At 45.1% G+C, this 20,749-nt stretch overlaps 1 protein-coding gene across 7 annotated transcripts in view; it reads right to left on the reverse strand.

Moving 5' to 3' along the window:
* PLCB2 (phospholipase C beta 2) overlaps positions 1-5,671 on the reverse strand; it is a 70,358-nt gene extending 64,687 nt beyond the window's left edge. For all 7 annotated transcript variants that reach the window (XR_004645584.1, XR_004645583.1, XR_004645585.1 and 4 more), the window contains exon 1: positions 5,244-5,671. Coding sequence is in view for 4 of the 7 variants with exons in the window: in XM_034769586.1 (XP_034625477.1) it covers positions 5,244-5,327 (84 nt within the window). In the remaining 3 variants the exon portion in view is untranslated. The remainder of the gene's footprint in view (positions 1-5,243) is intronic.
* Between the last annotated feature and the right edge of the window lie 15,078 nt (positions 5,672-20,749).

Raw genomic sequence — 20,749 nt, forward strand, 5'->3', positions numbered from 1 at the left:
CTGAGCGCCGCGCCAGCCCCCGCCCCCCCCCGAAGCCCCACCCCTCCTGAGCGCCGCGCCACGGAAACAAAAAAAAACCCTCCAGTGCTGCCCCTACGAACCAAAAAAAATTAAATTAAATAAAAACCCGAGCGCCGCCCCGCCCCAAGGTGCTGCCCCAAGCACGTGCTTGGTGGGCTGGTGCCTGGAGCCAGCCCTGTAAATAACACTTCCTTATTTACCAGTCATGATTTTATAGACATCAATCATATCCCCCTTAGTCATCTCTTTTCCAAACTGAAAAGTCCCAGTCTTATTAATCTTTCCTCATGCAGAAGCCATTCCATACCCCTAATCATTTTTGTTGCCCTTATCTGAACCTTTTCCAATTCCAATATATTTTTTTTTGAGATGGGGCGATCACATCTGCACACAGTATTCAAGATGTGGGCATACCATGGATTTATATAGAGGCAATATGCTATTTTCTGTCTTATTATCTATCCCTTTCTTGATGATTCCCAACATTCTGTTACCTTTTTTGACCGCCACTGCACATTGAATAGATGTTTTCAGAAAACTATTCATAATGACTCAAGATCTCTTTCTTGAGTGGCAACAGCTAATTTAGACCCCATAATTTTATATGTATAGTTGGGATTATGTTTTCCAATGTGCATTACTTTGCATTTATCAACACTGAATTTCATCTGCCATTTTGTTGCCCAGTCACCCAGTTTTGTGAGATCCTTTTGTAGCTCTTTGCAGTCTGCCTGGCACTTAACTATCTTTAGTAATTTGGTATCATCGCAAATTTTGCCACCTCACTCTTTACCTCTTTTTCCAAATCATTTACGAATATGTTGAATAGTACTGATCCCAGTACAGACCCCTGGGGGACACCACTATTTACCTCTCTCCATTCTGAAAACTGACCATTTATTCCTACCCTTATTTTCCTATCTTTTAACTAGTTACTGATCCATGAGAGGACCTTCCCTCTTACCGCGTGACAGCTTACTTTGCTTAAAAGCCTTTGGTGAGGGACCTTGTCAAAGGCTTTCTGAAAATCTAAGTACACTATATCCACTGGAATCCCCTTGTCCACATGCTTGTTGACCTCCTCAAGGAATTCTAGTGGATTGGTGAGGCATGATTTCCTTTTACAAAAACCATGTTGACTCTTCACCAATAAATTATGTTCAACTATGTGTCTGACAATTTTGTTCTTTACCATAGTTTCAACCAGTTTGCCTGGTACTGAAGTCAGGCTTACTGGCCTGTAATGCCGGGATCACCTCTGGAGCCCTTTTTAAAAATTGGCGTCACATTAGCTATCCTCCAATCATTTGGTACAGAAGCTGATTTAAATGATAAGTTACAGACTAGATTTAGTAGTTCTGCAATTTCACATTTGAATTCCTTCAGAACTCTTGGGTGAATACCATCTGGTCCTGGTGACTTATTACTGTTTAGTTTATCAATTTGTTCGAAAACCTCCTCTAATGACACCTCAATCTGGGACAGTTTCTCAGATTTGTCACCTAAAGAGAATGACTCAGGTGTGGGAATCTCCCTCACATCCTCAGACGTGAAAACTGATGCAAAGAATTGATGTAGCTTCTCCACTATGGTCTTATCGTCCTTGAGTGCTCCTTTAGCATCTTGATCGTCCAGTGGTCCCACTGGTTGTTTAGCAGGCTTCTTGCTTCTGATGTACTTAAATTTTTTTGTGCTATAACTTTTTGAGTCTTTGTCTAGCTATTCTTCAAATTCTTTTTTGGCCTTCCTAATTATATTTTTACACTTCATTTGCCAAAGTTTATGCTCCTCTCTATTTTCCTCACTAGGATTTAACTTCCACTTTTTAAAGGATGCCTTTTTGCCTCTCACTGCTTCTTTTACCTGGTTGTTTAGCCATGGTAGGACTTTTTTGGTTCCCTTACTATGTTTTTTAATTTGGGGTATACATTTAAGTTGGGCCTCTATTATAGTGTCTTTTAAAAGTTTCTATGCGGCTTGCAGGGATGTCACTTTTGGCACTGTACCTTTTAATTTCTGTTTAACTAACTTTCTTATTTTTGTGTAGTCCCTCTCTCTGAAATTATATGCTACAGTGCTGGACTGCTGTGGTGTTTTCCCTGTCCCAGGGATGTTACATTTAATAATATTATGGTCACTGTTACCAGGCGGACCAGTTATATTCATCTCTTGGACCAGATCCTGTGCTCCACTTAGGACTAAATCAAGAATTGCCTCTCCTCTTGTGGGTTTCAGGACTAGCTGCTTCAAAAAGCAGTCATTTAAGGTGTCAAGAAACTTTATCTCTGCATCCCGTCCTGAGGTGACATGTACCCAGTCAATATGGGGATAGTTGAAATCCCCCATTATTATTGAGTTTTTTTATTTTGATAGCCTCTCTAATCTCCCTGAGCATTTCACAGTCACTATCACCATCCTGGTCAGGTGGTCGGTAATATATCCCAACTGCTATATTCACATCTGCTTGCCCCACTTAAGAGATGGCCAAGCACATTCTGCATTAGCTGAAGCTTTGGAGTGGTCTTCAAGGTGGCTATAATGATTAGGTATCATCTGTATTACAGTAACACTCAGACTCCCTACTCTGGATGGTACCCCCTTTGAACTGGGTACTGTACAAACACAGAGTAAAGATGATCCCTCCCCCCTAGAAGTTTCAATCTAATTAAATAAAATACATTAAAATAAGTCAGCCTAGAGGAGGACGTCCTCCGTTAGAGGGAAAGCTCCAACTGCTAGGCCAGTTGAAGGTGCTAAAGGCCCGGTAGGCCATTTCTGCTCCCTGGGAATCCAAAAGCCGTGGTGGTTCCAGTATAGGGTGACCAGACAGCAAGTGTGAAAAATCGGGACGGGTGTGGGGGTAATAGGACCCTATATAAGAAAAAGACCTAAAAATCGGGACTGTCCCTATAAAATCAGGACATCTGGTCACCCTATTCCAGTACGACTCCGAGACTGCAAAGGAAATACCTCCTTGCCGGATGAAGCTGACGTAATCTCCTTCATTTAATCAAAACGTTTCCCCCTGCCCACCAACAGCACCTAATCTGGATACCGTTTAAAGCAGCTAGCTTTCGTCAGGATCCTAATCTGGTCAGGTGCTGAGAAAACAAAGGGATCCCAAAATCCAGTTCAATGAGAGGGAAAAGGAGAACCAAGTGTTGCCAGCCCACTGACAACACTGCAGCCCAAGATGTCTCACCATTTCCCTTTGCAGCACTCCTGCCCCTCCCTCCCCCGTCCCTGCACACACACACGTGGGACAGGAAGCATGACGAGATGGAGAAATGTGAATGGAATAACCAAATCCTGATTAGGGATATGTTTTGCTGGAGAGCCATGCTGTCGACTACCTAAGGACTAAGGCCAGCATTTTCAGCAGTGGCCAGTGTTTTTTGGGGGAGACCAGAGGGTTCAGTTCTTAGATGATCAGTTTGAGACAACTTGGATTTTAGAGGTGCTGAGCACCCAGTATTTCCAAGGGAAGGCCTTTAAAAATCAGATTCTAGTTGTCTTAAGGTGGGGACCCAAAAACAGGGACAGAAAATTGGTGGCCACTTGAAAATGCCGGCTTTAGACTATGCGTGTTTGGCCAACATTGTTCTCAGAAACAAAATACTAAGGAAGCCACATTAGAAACCTGCTAGCAGCAATCATGATTAAGATAGATATATCTGTGTTCCACTCAGCTCTGGCCTCATTCACTTATTTTCTACAGCAAATTATACAAGTCAGGAGGAGCATCTGCCCATGTTGCTGAGCTCTCCCAGTGTCATTTTGACCTGTATTACTTACCACCATCCATTTCTGCTATCTGCATGCTACATGACCTACTGGCTTGATCACTGCTAGATTGTCATTGCAGATCATTGATTACTGCATGTCCCCAGTCGCCTCTTTCATCCCATACTGCTTCTACAAAGGAGGGCCCTTTGTCTTCAACTAATTCTGCATCCACTTGAGGAGCTCACCATCACCCACTACATAGCTACTTATGTACCTTTAAAATGTGTCTCTTTTGCCATATTGTGTAAAAGCTTCCCCCAGATCCAGGCAAACTGGATCATATATCATATATCCATAGCTCCCTGCCCTGGTCTATTGACTCTTACCTCTAGTGATGAGTAAATCTTAAAAGGCACAGAGATCTGGCTCTAAAATAAAGAGATGGACAGCTGCCCCATATCCCTGCCTGGGGGAATGCTGGAGGCCTTCCTGGGAGACAATGAGCACAGATTCTTAGACTCAGAGGAATATTTAGCAAATGAATTTCCTCCTTCACTCCTGTTCCAAACCCCTTCCCCCAGACTGTGATGAGTACTCAATGGATAACTCAAACCAGTCACTTTGCAGACACAAGAAGATGGATGAGCGAGCAGCTCTTCACAGTCCTCAGCTAAAAACCAACCAAAGCAGGCCCTTGAGCCCAACCCAGAATGGTGGGGAAATAAGCCTATTCCTGAGCCTCCTTCCTAACACTGGTGAAAGCATGGACTGAGCAGCCACTTGGACCCCTATATCCCATGCAAGTTCTGTAGCTCACAGACTACACACATCTTCCCTGTTCACGAACAGGGCTGGGAGAGAAGGAAACAGCTCACCGCCACACCCACTTACTCCGATCAGAAAGGGAAGCAACTCCTGATCTGATTTTTTTCCCTCCGTCTGCAAAACTGGAGAGCCCTTCTGCTTGAGACCCATATCCTGGCCAACCTCGTTGGAGATCTCTGAGTGCAGGGAGTGACCCTGTTGGCACAGGGAGACCTACAGCACCAAGGACACGTTTCCTTTGTCTTGAGGAGGAGGAGGGGAGCTACACTGACTTTCCATCTTTCCCTAGGCTGACCCCATTGGACAGAAGGGGGGCCTTGATCATGCCATCAGAGATCTCCTTCATCGAACTAGGACACAACTGCCTGTGCCCGTGGGGGTCAGAGTGCACTGCCATGACCTCCCACACTCACACAGGCCCACATCACCCCCCCCCCGGTACCCATACACACATGCACTCACTCAGCATCCCCCTCATCCACCCATCCCTCTCCATGCATTAGGTGCTCACACATACAGCAGACATACATTTTCCCATTGCCCCCTCCTACTTTCTTGCATACAGGCTGCCCACACACACACGCACACATGAGCAAGCACTCCCAGCCCTCCAGCAGGACTTCGGCCTCCTCCGTGCCCCCATCACAGGCAGTGAAAGGCCAGGTACTCACATCGTCCCACTTGATGAAGCGCTCGCCCTTGGATAGATACTCCTTCACCTCGAGGGGCTTCAGGATGGGTGTGAGCATCGACATTCTGTCCCACAGATCTGCCCCTCAGCCAACAGGGCAGCTGCGGGGCTTGCTCTTTCTTGGCCCCCCTCTTCTTGATCTCTGCCTCTCACATCGTGTTCTCTGCCACCGCTGCCCTTGGCATCAGGCACCAAACAACCTCTTATATGCCAGGGAAACTTAGGGACGACCAGCACAGACAAGCAAAGAGCCGCTCATCTGCATTGTAAATCAGCGGTTCTCCAAACAAGCAGGTGCGTCCCAGCACAGGGAGGAGAAGATGAAGCTTACGCAAGAGGAAAGCCTGGGATGGGCTGAGAGAAACACACGCATGCACACTCTCTAGGAGAGATCTACTCCTTAGAACTCTGCACTACTCAAGAGTAACGTTCAGCAGACACTTCCGGACAGAACTTCCTTAAATTTTTTTCTTTAGAACAAGTGCAGTCTCTGCCAGTGAACCTCCCAGTCGTTTATCAATTTCAACAGACACCAGCACAAGAGCACCAGTGAGCCTGGCCACATGTGATCAGCCCCCTCAACACTACGGAACCATCTACCTGGGTCAAGGAATGCATTTATTTTACAGTGCATATTCTACTTATATGGTTCTCATCACTGGAGCATCTGAACACTTCAAATCTTTTATGAAATTATCCTCACAATATCCCTGTGAGGTAAAGAAATATTATACCCATTTTACAGAGGGAGGAACCTGAGACAGGGTACATTTAATGACTTGCCAATATCATATAGGAAATCTGTGGTTGAAATAGAAATAAATGGAGATATCCCATCTCCTAGAACTGGAAGGGACCTTGAAAGGTCATTGAGTCTAGCCCCCTGCCTTGACTAGCAGGACCAAGTACTGATTTTGCCCCAGATCCCCAAGAGGCCCCCTCAAGGATTGAACTCACAACCCTGGATTTAGCAGGCCAATGCTCAAACCACTGAGCTATCCCTCCCCCCAAGGAACCAGGAATTAAACTCATCTGAGTCCTTAGGAAGACCCTTATTCACTAGGTCATCCTTCCTAGTTCAGGTTACCTCATTTTCAAGCAGGAGTAAGTGCCACTGGTGCAAATCCTAACTTTCTTTATCAGCATGAGGAGGGCTGTACCACTGCAGTTGCCCCAGCTTCTGGTCACCAATGGCTGAATCCCAAGTATAGACAAAACCTCAGAGCAGGTTGAGTGAAAGATTCATTACGGTTCATTAACCTTTCATGCCAACCTGGGCCCTAGATTTGAATCCAAAGCATGTGAAATTCATGGGTTTGATGCAAAACTGGGGACAGCAAGACAACTTTCATGGAGTTTTGCTTTGTGTTTTGAGGGGCTTTTGAACTTTAAGCTCAGAGGAAGATTTATAGAGTAGATGCAAATACCATAAATCAAAACCAAAGGAAAGATCTGCCAGAGTGCCTAAAAGGCAAAACCTCCAAGTTTCTCGTGACTCCAGTGAAGAGCGCTGTGTCTGGGAGATACATAGGACAGAGGGTAAGGATAACAGTCTCTCTGTTAACTGCAGGGGCTGCTCTCACCAGATTGGGGTACAAGTACATTGACACCATTGTACAAAAGGAGCCCGTCACCCCCAAACACAGTTGAGTGCACAGAGGGCAGAACTGTCTGTGTGCTAATTGCAGGCAAGGAGGGGCATCTCCCCGGACAGGTGCAGAAGCATTGGCAGCTGAGGAGAAGTGCGCACAGGTTAAAATGGATGGGACTGACGACATTTTGCCTTTTTTTAATAAAATAAATGGCAGGTTTACTGCAACACACGCCCAACCTAGCAGGATTTCCATATATAAGCTAGGATTTCATAACAGTTCCCTTCTACGAAAATCAAGCTGTAGCAATTGTGGTTGTGATCTACACCTAGCACAGCCATTGTTCACGGAAGGGCAGAAGAGAAGAATATAAAAGGAAGTAATGTTTCTCTGAAAAGGGTAGGTGATAAAAATGGGCAGTATGCCCATGTTGACATTCCTGTTAGTCACGGAGGCAGACTCAGCATTTTGAAGTGGGCCTGACACAAAATTTTCGCCCCTGCCTTTCCAAACCTAATCCACCCTTATCTGGTCATCCTGCCACTATGCACAGGGCCAGCCGAAGATTCTGGGGAAGGTCAGTCGGACGTTTCTCTGGGGCATTCTCACGTTTTGCTTATTCATTTTGTCTGGAAACTGTTAGATGCCATTAACTCGAGGTGTAGCTAGTGCTCCAGCTATAATGAAAAGCAAGGATGGGAGCAATATTCAGACAGGTTCCCGCAGCGGAAACAGAGCAGTCTGAACAAAGTTAACATCTTTTAAAAGCATGTTGCAAGGGTCAATTCTTCCTGCAAGTCGGGAGTCTAGGCCTCCAGCCACTGCTGGGCTTTGGGCATATTCTAGTACATTTTAGCTGTACATAGGGCTTTCCAAACAGTCCTTTAATTAATCATCCAAGATGCCTTGGTATTATCCCCGTTGTACAGCTGGGGAAACTAAGGCAGAGAAATGATGTGACTTGCCAGAGCAATCGAGATCCTCCATGTCAGAGCTGAGGTTAGAGCACAGCAGTCCCTCACTTCTGGCCCTGTAACTGGCCCACTCAGTCTGTCATGCTACTAAGCTTCTCCCACATTGTGTTCAGAGGTCATACTAGCTGCTCAGATTCAGGCAGCCACCTGGGAAGCAGCTTGTGATGTTCCTGGCCCCACTGGCAACAGTTTAGGCAGCGCTTCCTTTACTAGTGCAGTGTCATCTTCTCCCAAATCAAGGCACTTGTGACTGCACAGATCCCAAAGGGAGTATAAGGGACATCATTAACAAACTGGGACTTTTAGGGCAAATCACAATAACAAATATTCAGCACTAGTGATTGGGGTTATATTTTCAAGACTAACCTTGCAAGAGGCTAGAAACACAGGACCAGATCTTTAGGCCCAGGTGAGCTATGCTAAGGGCAGGAGCAGTGGGAGGGATGCAATGATGGCTTAAAGTCCTCCTTGCTCTCACCTGATCACCTGCATACGTCAGAGGAGTCACAGGACTGCTGTATCTTATGCTGGCAGTAATGGCTCCCTAAGGGGCATTTTACCTGATCAGATTTTCTGGAGCACTGTGTGTTATGATGGAAGGTTTGGAAGGAGGTGGGATTTCCTGGGAATCCCCCCAGCTGCCCTTTGTGCCGTGGGAGGAGTGCTAAAGGAAAGGGGGCAAGGCTTTGATCCATACTTTTGAAAAAAAGGAAAGCTGAGATTAGCGTTGCCACCTACAGGAAGTGAAAAGCTGGGAGCTTGCAGCTGGGGACCTTCCGCGTGCAAAAAGGCAGCTCAAATTTTTCATCCCATTCATAGTTCTGGCAACATCTATGTCCCGTGCAGTGAGGGTGCCTCACTGTGAGATTGTTTGCCTCCTGCTAGTGCCAGAGACACTTCCATCCTCCACACACTTAACCCTAGAGACGTGGCTGCTTTCTGTCTTGTCCATGCATCACTCTCCTCCCAGCCTAGCGAGAGTACCTTTTCCTGCTGCCAGCCAGATATTTCCATTCTTCCCAAAGACCTTGCCCCAAGCATCTCCTCTCTTTCACTGTGCTATGACTGCCCCAACATAATGTGAGAACACCCCATAGTGTTCAGTTTTCCTTGCTGAATAAAAAATGTGACTGGGTTGGAAACTATCCTAGGAGGATGTGTATGTTTCAGATGTTCAACCTGCTTTCTGCTAAAATCCCCTCTGTGTGGAGATGACCAGAAACTCTAGCCTCACTTCCTCTTGCAAAACCCAAATCTTATCTTTAGTTTCACACTCCCTTTTGTACATGGAGGCTTCCTTCCCCCTGCATGAAAACATGGCTGATGGATCAGTGGCAAACTATAGTAAAAGGCCTGTTTCAACAGCTCACTAGTAGTCCTTCGAGCATAATTTATCCCAAACTTCCTTTCTTCTGCTATGGTTCACAGAGTATGTTCATGTAGTGTGGGCCTGCTGTGGTTGCAAAATAAAAAGCCAAAGAAGAGACTCAAGTTCAAATCTCAAGACTTGATCTCTGGCTTTCTGGGCTAGCTCCTGAGGAGTGGATGCACTGGGAGAGTGACCTGCTCTGCTCCCACCAGACTGTGCCTTGTCTCATTCAGTAGAGACACCTGACTAGGAGCGGTACCGGCTAGTGCTGAAGGGAGGGCTGTATTGCCTGGTAGAAGGCCCTGACTTTGAGAGGGTTCCCCTAGTGTCTCAGTTATTGGAAACCAGACAGGGAGAGAGGGAGCAGAGAATTAGGATAAAGAGGAGATTTTATAGGAAGGGTGAAAGAAAGAGGAGAAGGGAACATTTCAAAAATCTTTCCAGTCTGTGGCAGCACTGATTTTCAGTAAGCTCAGCTCGAGTGAGGAACAACAGACTGAGGGCTTGTCTACACTACAATGGCTACAGTAACCCCATAGTGAAGGCAGTATTTCTTCACACAGTGCCCAATCAACTGTGAAACTCTTTGCCAGAGGATGTTGTGAAGGTCAAGACTATAACAGGGTTCAAAAAAGAACTAGATAAGTTCCTGGAGGATAGGTCATCAATGGCTATTAGCTATTTGCCAGAAGCTGGGAATGGGTGACAGGGGATGGATCACTTGGTGGATAATAGCCCAATTTAATTGAATTGTCTCATTAGAAGCGGTAAGGCAACCCCCATCTTTTCATGTACTCTGTATATATATATATATCTATTTCTTCCTACTGTATTTTCCACTCCATGCATCTGATGAAGTGGGTTTTAGCCCACAAAAGCTTATGCCCAAATACATTTGTTAGTCTCTAAGGTGCCACAAGTACTCTTCATTGTTTTTTTTTTTTTTTTGATGATTACCTGTTCTGTTCATTTCCTCTGGGGCACCTGGCATTGGCCACTGTCGGAAGACAGGATACAGGGCTGGATAGACCATTGGTCTGACCCAGTATGGTCGTTCTTATGTTCTTATGTTAGTGTAGACACACACTACAGCAATGGAAGGGGTTTTCCCGTTGCTTTAGTAACTCCACCTCCCTGAGCGGAGGTAGCTAGCTTAGGGGAAGAATGCTTCCACTGACACAGCTGCATCCAGGGGTTAGGCCAGCACATATACGTCACTCAAGGGTATATAACTTTTCACACTGCTGAGCAATGTAGCTATGTCAATTTAAATGTAAGTGTAGCTGCCTGAGAAAAAAGAAACACGAGGAAACAAAAGAACATAAAACCCCGGAGGAAGTGTGAGTTCACAGACAGGAGGAGGGGAGCAGTAAACAAGACAGGACTAGAAGCAGGAGTTGGAACAGAGCCAGAAGGGAATCCTCAGCATGAGCGCCTGAAGTAAATGAAGAGATTTAGAATCGTTAATGTTGACACTGTGCTGCACATGCGCCTTGGAGTGGGAGGGACACAAATGGGCAGCTTCCCCTAGTACACCCATGTGTTCGGTTGCTCAGCCATTCCAAACCTCTGCTCCACTGGTTGCATGGGAACAGGCTCTCACAAGATGCTTTGTCATTTCCCTGTCGCAGCAGAAGAAGGAAGTGCAGAGGCTGAAGAAAATGACAATGAAGAGAAAGAAAGGAAAATTGACAGACCTTCTTCTAGCCGCAAGCTAGGATGACCAGACAGCAAATGTGAAAAATCGGGACAGGGTGGGGGTAATAGGAGCTTATATAAGAAAAAGACCCATAAATCGGGACTGTCCCTATAAACTCGGGCCATCTGGTCACCCTACCGCAAGCAGGGTTTGGTTTGAGTTTGGGGGAAAGTTTAGGGCGAGGGGGTTTTCTTATTTTAGCCGAAGTGCTCATGTTCTACTAGCTTTTGCTCCTTTGTGGTGAAATTTCCTGACTCCATGCAGTGTGCCAGCATGACCCTATGCAGCACGTCAGTTCCACTGAGGCTCTCTGGAACTCTGCCCAGGGGCAAGTTTCACCCTTGTGAACTCTTCTTTATGGAGCACAGCCCCCTTTCAGCTCCTAGAGGATTTCTGGGGATGTTTCCCCTTTCTTGCCTTGTCTCGGCGGAATGGCTGCTCTGTTGTAAAGCTCAGTGAGGCTAGATATTTATAAAGAACTGAAACACAAAATGTCTGAATCCATCAAGTCTGCTATGAACTAAACTCTTTCTGTCTGTGCCCATCCCTTACCCATATTATTCCAAATCCCCATGCCTTTGCTTCTCTGTTTCGGGGCCCTTCTCTTCACGCCCATCCCTCCCTTGTAAGAGCCCATGTTTCTAACTTTCCCAGTCCCTATCAGTGACCTCATCTTTATGCCTGTCCTCCCCCTCTCCTGCTGATCAACCTCTGCCTTGCCATGTATACAGATTTTAATATACAAAGTGGGCAATACTTAATCCTTGGAGATTTTGCATGATAGAGTATGAAGGCAATGGTTTTAAGCCACCCTGTCTATTAAACTAGTGACTGAACATCTTCTGTACTCCAGGAGGTCATGTAGAAATACAGAACCAAATTCAGCACTGGTGAAAGCAGGCAAAACTCCACTGAAGTCAATAACAAATCACTATCAGAATTGTCCCTTTATAATTATGTTTTGTGATATGAAATATTGACCTCTAGTGGATTTACTAGGAAACTACATACATTGCCTTTATAATTAGCATCAAACTGGAGTGATTAATTCATTCCTAACCAAAGCTGTATACCCACCTGTCACTCCTCTCTTTTTTTCCTCCTCCTGAACTCAAGGCTTCCTATCACCCACTTAAAGAAAAACAGTGCCATACAAAAATGTGCAAAAAACAACCAAACCAATATACAGTTCCTAATCTCCACTGTAAAGTGAGGCCACTGATCTGTGTGTGTTACCCCCTGGTGAGCATGTGTTACATATCTCTATCTGTGCCTGATCCACAAAGAGTGTGTGTCTTTTACCGCTGCTTGAGAGCATGGCTTTTCAGCAAAAATTGTAAAGACTTGACTTAAGCATTTAGCTCTGGAAGTCCCTGGTTCAGTCCCCTGTGTTTTTGGCCAAGCTGATTGCCATCACACGTGCATAGATGGGTGGTCCTGGGTGCTCAAGAAAGCCCTGTGCTGTAAGGGGTGTTGTGTGTTTTCTTTACACAACAAAAGATATGCAAAGAAACCACAGGAGCACAGCTGATTCCCAAATCACTATGTTTACTAAATATACACAAAAAATGCCAGACTTGGCTAATATTATTACTGTTTGGATTACCATAGCACCCAGGAGCCCTAGTCATGGAGCAGGACCCATTGTGCTAGGTGCTGTACAAACACAGAAAAGACAGTCCCTGCCCCAAGAAGCCTACAATCTAAACATAAGACAAGAGACAACAGATGGCTGCAGACAGATGGAGCACAAGGAAACAATGAGACACTAATGCTCAGCATGACTGGCAGTGGTCTCAGCACAGCAGCAGCCTCTTGTCAATTTTTTTTTTGTAGGCATCACGGCAGAGGAGAGTTTTATGGAGAGTTTTGAAGAAGTATTAAGAGGTAAGTTTTACAGATATTTATGGGGAGTTTCTCCCAAGTATGAGGGGCAACATGGGAGAAAGCATGAAGGCATTTGTTTTAAAATTTAACAAGACGGCAACGGAGGCTGGCATGAAGTGGTAGGTGATATCTTGATAGCAAATGAAAGATAATGGGTAGGGTGGGGATAGGCATAAAGGGCCTTGAAAGTGAAGACAAGCAGATTATGTCTGATGTGATGGAGAAGGGAGAGCCAGTGGAGGGATGAAAAGAGAGGGGTGATGTGGTGTGACCAGGGTACTAGTGGGGAGCCAGCTGTGGTCACTCAATTACGGAGAACTGCAAAGAATGGGGCACACAATCCCCATAAAGCTGGTGGATATTCCAATACTTAGATTCACCAAGCCAGCATAAAACAGCTTCATTACCTTACTGGTTACTCAGAAGTCCAAACAACACAGTTCCCTTAAAGTGATCCAGCCTCAGGCCTCCATCCAGCCACGTCAAATATGATGAAAATTTCTGTAAATTTTATTTCGTCATATAAAAGAAAAGGTTCTACCAATCCCAAAGGATCAGACACATTACCTTGCAAGTTAATGAATGTTTCAGATTTTACCCAAATACATGCTACAGCCAATTCTTATTAACTAAACTAAAATTTATTAAAAAACAAAAGAGAGAGAGTATGGTTAAAATATCAATATACATACAGACATGAGTTTGATTCATTGAGGTTCAGATTCATAGCATAGATGGTGAGCTTTGTAGTTGCAAAGAGTTCTTTCAGAAATAGTTCATAGGTTATAGTCCAATGTCCAAATATCATATTCAGGGCGTACCACCATAACTGGGACCAGGGCCGTCCTTATCCATACGCAAAGCACGCAGCTGCGTAGGGCACCAGGAAATTTGGGGCACCAAATTTCCTGGTACCCTGCGCAGTTGCGTGCTGCTCCAGCCCTGCTCCGGATCTTCTCCGGGCCCCGCCCCTGCTCCGCCCCAGCCCCGCCCCCACTCCTCTGAAGATTGCAGCCAGGCGGGACCCTGCACTCACCGCATGGTAAGTGGAGCGACCCAGCCCCAGAGTGCTCCGCTCCCCTGGCTCCCAGGCTTGAGGGGGGGAACTGCCCCCCAGCACTCGCCGGCGGCGAGGCTGGGAGCCAGGGAAGCGGAGCAGGCTGGGGCCGGGTCACTCCACTTCCCGCAAGAAGTGGCCAGCCCCCGCCCCCTACGGAGGTCTGGGGCCAGCCCCCCCGCTCCCTACGGAGGTCTGGGGCCAGCCCCCCCGCTCTGCAGAGGCCTGAGGTGGGCACACAGCTCCCCCCCCAACATAGGCCTGGGGCCAGCCCCCCCCACTCCCACCCACGGAGGCCTGGGGCCCCACACAGCCCCCCCCCCCATGGGGGGGCTGCGTAGGGCACCAAAATAGCCAGGGACGGGCCTGACTGGGACCTCAGTCTTGCGACTCAAACTTCCCCTGGTGAAGCCTAAGCAGATCTAAGATGACAGAATCAGGACCCAAGGATCTTTTATACAATTTCATGTCCTCTTTGACAAGTTGGGATTTCCTCGGGGAACAAAAGGTAATGAGGATGACTTTGAAGGAGGTCCATCACCAGTACTTGGCTATACAAATTAACATAAGGCCATTTGCTTGTTCCTCCACCATTCCCAATACATTTCAAAGAGAGATGAATAGAGATATCCAGTGTTTACAATTCATTTAAATGATAGGATGTTCTTTTGACCACTGAATTATCAGAATACAGCATAGACAGGGACTACTGATTGCATTGTCAACCCTACTCATACATATGTAAATACACAAAAACACACACATGATCTCCCCACATGTCTTATGAGGGTTATTTATTTTGCAGGATGTTTAACCCTTTCTAGCCATGTGTCACACATGGTCACAGCAATGGGCGCAGAAAATGACTTTTGCAGCAGCATTGTGCTTGGATATGAGCAAGGCAAAATTGCATTTGTCAACACCACAGAGGAAGATGTGGCAGTAATCAAGATGTGAGATGATGAGAGTTTTAGCTCTATGGATGGATAGGAAAGCCCATACTGTAGAGATGTTCTGCAGAAAAAATTGGCAAGATTTAGACAGAGCCTGGATGTGAGGACCTAGAGAGATCTCTCAGCTGACAATGACACAGTGGCAGGATGGCTAAAAAGCAATGATTTTTCTTTTAAATAAAAAAAAAAATTTTTTTTAAATTTAAATAAAATACAGCTTTACTTTTTTTTTTTTAAACAAACCTACCGGGATTTAAAATTAAATTTGAAATAATGACAACCTATGTCAAGAGTCAAGTCCTAACCTTACTCTAATCTCTTAAAATAATTTAAAATAAATTAAAAAAAATATTAAGCAGTACATGTTGGCTGCCAAGTTTTAAAGAAAGTCAACCCTCTAAACTGGTGGAAGTCATGGGCTAAGCACCTGGAGCCAGCTTCTGACAGCAGTAGTCTCTTCTGCAGGCACAGAGAGAATATTTTCTTTATTTCAGTTTACTCATAGATTCCAAGGTCAGATGGGGCCTTGTGATCGTTTAGTTTGACCTCCTGTCTGACACAAGCCCTAGGATTTCCCCAGTTCAATTACTAGCTTATTCAACGTTAAGAAACCAATGAGAGCTGAAACTGCAGGAAAGCTTGTTTTCCTCTTCCAATTAATGAATAAAAACTCGGTGCGAGAGGATATCTATTAATCAATTAATTAATTATGGATAATACTTCCTTTGTTTAATAAATTAGTTAGTTTTAAATGCAAAACATGTTTTGATAAACTTACTGATAAATGTCTTTTCATATGTCTCCAGCACATTTTGGATTTTATTTAACTAATAAAAAACCATTTTAAAATGCTGTTTTGTGCAGTGTTAATTGAATTTGAATTTCCATCCAAACAGAGCATGACACAAGTCAGAAGTAAAGAATTACCGTATATACTTGTTCATAAGCCACATTTTTTTAGTAAAAAAGGGACACATCAGAGAAGGGGATCGGCTTATGAACAGGTATAGAGAGGGAGAGGTGGGACTCAGCCCCTCCCCCCAAAAGAGGGAGCAAGGAGAGGCAGCACAACCAGCAGAGCCAGAAGGGAAGAGGCGGGGCCGGAGTCTCTCCGCTTCTGGCCACGCTGCTCTCTCCCCAGCCTCCGAAGCAGCTGCAGCTCTGGGGCTGGCAGGCTGCAGCTGCACCGCCCGATTTGGCCCACCGGAGCAGGCTGCAGCTGCGCCGCCCAGCCTGCTGGAGCAGATCCAGCCAGGCCAGAGACATCCTCCCCTGGCCTGCTCCAGCTAAGGTGGGAAGGGATAGGATGGGGAGAGTATGGGGGCCCTACGCTAGGGGTGGGGTCATGTGGGGGGTGATCCCCAGCTTCTCCCCAAAAAATTTCCCCACCAGTTGCTGTCCCGGCCCATCAGGGTAAGCAGCTGGCACGCCGGGACACTTTGTTTACTTAGATTTACCTCTGTGCCTGCAGACAGAGGTAAACAAACCATCATGGCCCACCAGCAGCTTATCCTGATGGCCTGAGAGCCAGTTTGCTGACCCGTGAATTATAGGGTTGTCTTATGAATGGGTCATAAAAAATTTCCATTTTTACTTATCCATCTTGGGGGTGGGGGGAGGTCAGCTTATAAACGAACCAGCTTATAATAGAGTATATACAGTAATAATCATCTAGTAAATAAGAAATGTATCATTCATTTTCGAACAATAAAAATGCAAACATTAAAACTGTGAATAAATGTAAATTAAGCTATATAATAATCACTTATATAAATGTGTACAGCTAGCGTGAATCTGCCTGGTTAGCCAAAAGAAGCACCAAATTTAGTGTACATTTAGTTGCAAATAACATATTTTAACGATTACCAACCAATGAGAATCAACCTACATTTAGGACTATAACTAAAAAGGACCCATGAAAACACAGTTAAAATTGATTGTTTAAACTAAGGTTTCCTGCTTGCTGATTTAAATCATAATTAAAATTGGTGATTTAAATCACTGGGATTTAATCTACAGTATTCAGCCTACAGCTGGGTTAGGGCCTGAGTGCCAGAAAGGATGATGCTGTTGTCCTCTGTGATTGAGAAAGCAGGTAGCAGTAGGGAGAAGATTAAGAGCTCAGTTTTAGCCATGTTGAGTTTGAACTGATGAGTAGATATCCACAAAATGTCAGAGAGACAGGCCAAAATGTTAGCATGGAAGAAGGAGACAAATTTGGAGTAAAGAGATAGATCTATCCATTGTCAGCATAGAGATGGTAGTTGAATTGGTTTTTGTGGATGAGATTACTCAGAGTTAAGGAGTAGAGGGAGAAGAGAAGGGAACCAAGGAGAGAGCCCTGAGGAACTTCCACAGAGGTCTGGAGGCAGGATAAGGAGGATCCTCTGCAGGACATGCTGAAGGAACAATTAGAGAGGTAGAAGGAGAACCAGGAGAGGACAGAATTGTGGAAGCCAAGGGAGGAGGAGATTTCAAGAAGAATAGCATGGTTGATGGTGTCAAAGGCAGCGGACAGGCAAGTAAGTTGAGGACGGAGTACTAGTTCTGAGCTTTAACTAGGAAGAGGTCTAGAGACTTTGGCAAGAGCAGTTTTACTAGAGTGCTAGGGGTGGAAGCCGGTTTGGAGGGTCTAGGATGGAACTGAAGGAGAGGAACTCGACAATGATTGTAATTAGTGTGTTCAATGGGTTTGGAGATGAAAGGGAGATGGGATGGTAGTTGCAGAGGCAAGTGTGTGTTTGTGTGTGTGGGGGGGGGGAGTGTCAGTGTTGATTTTCTTAAGATGGCAAAGACTATAGCATACTTGTATTGTGAGGGAAAAGAGCCAAAGGAGAGTGAGAGGTTAAGGAGAAGAGTAAGGAAGGAGAGTTGCTAGTAAAAGAGAGACATGTATGTACAGGAGGATGAGAAGTAAGCAAAGCTGGATGAAACGGGGCAATTCCAGATCAGAGATATTGGATGAGACAAAACAGAACAACCCTCAATATACTGCAGATAACCAAGCAGCAAGAATGGGAAACACAGAGCTTTGACTAACCTATCTAATTTTTCTATGTATTCACCTAGTGAATAAGGTGTGGGACTGGAAATCAGGAGACCTGGTTCTATGTCCAGTTTGTCACTGACCTACTAGTTGACCTTGACAAATTATTTCACCTATCTGCACCAGTTTCTCCACCCACCTTTTGTCTGCCTTGTCTATTTAGGTTGTAAACTCTTTGAGACAGGGATTGTTCATCCTATTTGTGTGTTCAGTGCCCATCACAGTGGGGCCCCAATCTCGGGTGGGGCCTCTAGATGCGACTGTAATATAAATAAGTTTTCTACCATGTTCAATATCATGGTATCTGAAAGCTTTATTCTGATATCTAAAAATTCTACGCACTGGATATTTGTTTCTCTCTCTCCATCTCCGAGTTGGTGGGATTGTCTTCTTTTTTTATGGGAAGGTTAGCACGCGGAAGTGGGTTTTACATTCTGCTCGGTGGGAACTGAGGTCTGTGGTCATTTTAATCTCTTCTGGAAGTAAGTCCCAATGCTGTGGACCAGGTGCCAACATAGATCTCTCTCTGTGCTCATGAGAAGGGCTGAGTGTTCTTGGTCCACAGGAACACAGCTCTTCTGAGAAGCTCTCATATCATGGGGAGCAATGCAGTCTCTCAAGTGCAGTCTCATAGATGACTTTGAAGATCAGGTCCAATAACTGGAACCTGACTTAATATTCAGCCGGGAACTAGTGCAGAGAGTGTAACGCAGGAATAATGAACTTTGGGGAGCTTATATTGCTGAGCTATAGTGAGTGCTTTCTGAGGTCAGTGCTTTCATTCACAGGAGTGACGTATGGCAATAATCGAGTCTGGAAGTCATGAATGCACAGACACCGTGACACTAACATTCCGAATCTCTTTCGTGAGTCCTGTCTTCAAGGAGCTGGGTTGAGGAATGTGCTCGCTTTGGGCACTTGCTTCTTGCCACTAATTCAGCCGTTGGGTGGTAACAGTTGCTCTGGTCATCTTTGTCTCTGTTCAGTGTCTGGCACACCAGTGCTGTGGCAGCATCTCGTATGGGAGGGGTATTAGTAGCTGCCTCAAGATGTAAATAATGATTTTTTGAACCGTTATCTTAAAATATTCCTAATGGTCAAAATGGATGACTAGAGCTAGGCTCCTAAATCCCTATTTAAGTACATAAGTATAACAGGACTGCTTTTCAAAAACACTGAGCTCCCACAAATCTCATTTGAGAGAGAGAGAGAGAGAGAGAGAGAGAGGTTCTGTGCTGCACTTCCTGAGCAGTGCCACTTCAGAGGCACAACCCAGTCAGGGGTTGAGGGATGGCAAAGATGGCTTTAAATCTTCATTGTACTCTCCAAACTATGGACCCTGCCCACCTCTGTCTCCCCATGTAACTAAGAACAACTGGGCTGCTCTAAGTTACAGCAGTCTTGAATGGCTGCCTCTGGGCCATTTTACCTACCCATAATAGCTGGAGCTCAGTGCACTTCAGCCTTGCTTTTACCTACTCCTCTTACAACTAGGACCAACCCTATTACAAGGGCTGGACAGTTGGGCAGCACAGGACTGTTCCAACAATCCTACACTGGCAAAAGAATCCCTGCTATGTCAGGGGGATTTACTGATGAGGCGACTTGCCTGAGCTGCAGAGGAAAGGGGCCAGAATGACACCCAGAATGCGGGTCACAGGCTTTTACCATTTCCCAGCATTTCTCAGCCTTGTAGTAATATTAACTTTTTTCATCTCAAAACCTTCAAACTACATTCCAGATCATGTCATCTATCACCTTTGGGCTGAAATGAAGTTGGTGTCTTGCAGAACAACAGTAAGTTAACGTATAGGGCAGGAAGTAAAGAATATGTTCTATAGATGAAACTGCAGAGGAAATTTAGTAGGCAGAGCCAAATCCTCGCCTAGAGTAAATCACGAGCTAGACCCTTTACACCAGCAGAGGCTCTGACCCATAGAATGTAATGACTAAAATTGAATTTTACCAGGACATTGGGGATGATGTCTTCTTTTTGTACAAAGTTATGCAGAATCGTTAATAACCACATGTGCTCAGGACTTTGGTGTGTATCCGATCCCAAAGAGAGCAGCCCAGCTCCCTTCCCAACACTGCAGAACTGCTATTTTAGGAAGAGTTCTACAGGAAGAATGCACTCTCCTGAAACACCAGTGCTATTGCCTGACCCACCTATGTGTTCATGGAAGGGTTCCTAACCCTGCCTAGTTGGTGAGGGCAGACAAGACCATAGCACAAGGTGGGGTGGTTGCCATCTCTTGCCAGTGAGTCTCTTTGATTAAGTGTTCTGCCTTGTTTACCCGGAAACCCTTTTTCTTTTCTTTTCTTATTTGTCTTTGTTCTTTTATTCAGCTCTTCCAGCCTTGATTGGTCCTGATTACCATAGTATGTTTGAAATAATCTTACTTCTTTCCTGAGGGCAAAATTAGACATTGGGAAGAGATCAGTTTTCCTTTTGCATGACATAACTGAATGGAACAAACAGTGCACAAGAAAAAAGAACAGAAGAACTTGTGGCACCTTAGAGACTAACAAATTTATTTGAGCATAAGCTTTCGTGGGCTACAGCCCACTTCTTCGGATGCATAGAATGGAACATATATTGAGGAGATATATATACACATACAGATAGCATGAAAAGGTGGGAGTTGTCTTACGAACTCTGAGAGGCCAATTAAGTAAGAGAAAAAAAACTTCTGAAGTGATAATCAAGATAGCCCAGTACAGACAGTTTGATAAGAAGTGTGAGAATACTTACAAGGGGAGATAGATTCAATGTTTGTAATGGCTCAGCCATTCCCAGTCCTTATTCAATCCTGAGTTGATTGTGTCTAGTTTGCATATCAATTCCAGCTCAGCAGTCTCTCGTTGGAGTCTGTTTTTGAAGTTTTTCTGTTGTAAGATAGCCACCC

Source organism: Trachemys scripta, chromosome 4 (assembly GCF_013100865.1).
Source record: "Trachemys scripta elegans isolate TJP31775 chromosome 4, CAS_Tse_1.0, whole genome shotgun sequence".
Lineage (NCBI taxonomy): Eukaryota > Metazoa > Chordata > Testudines > Emydidae > Trachemys > Trachemys scripta.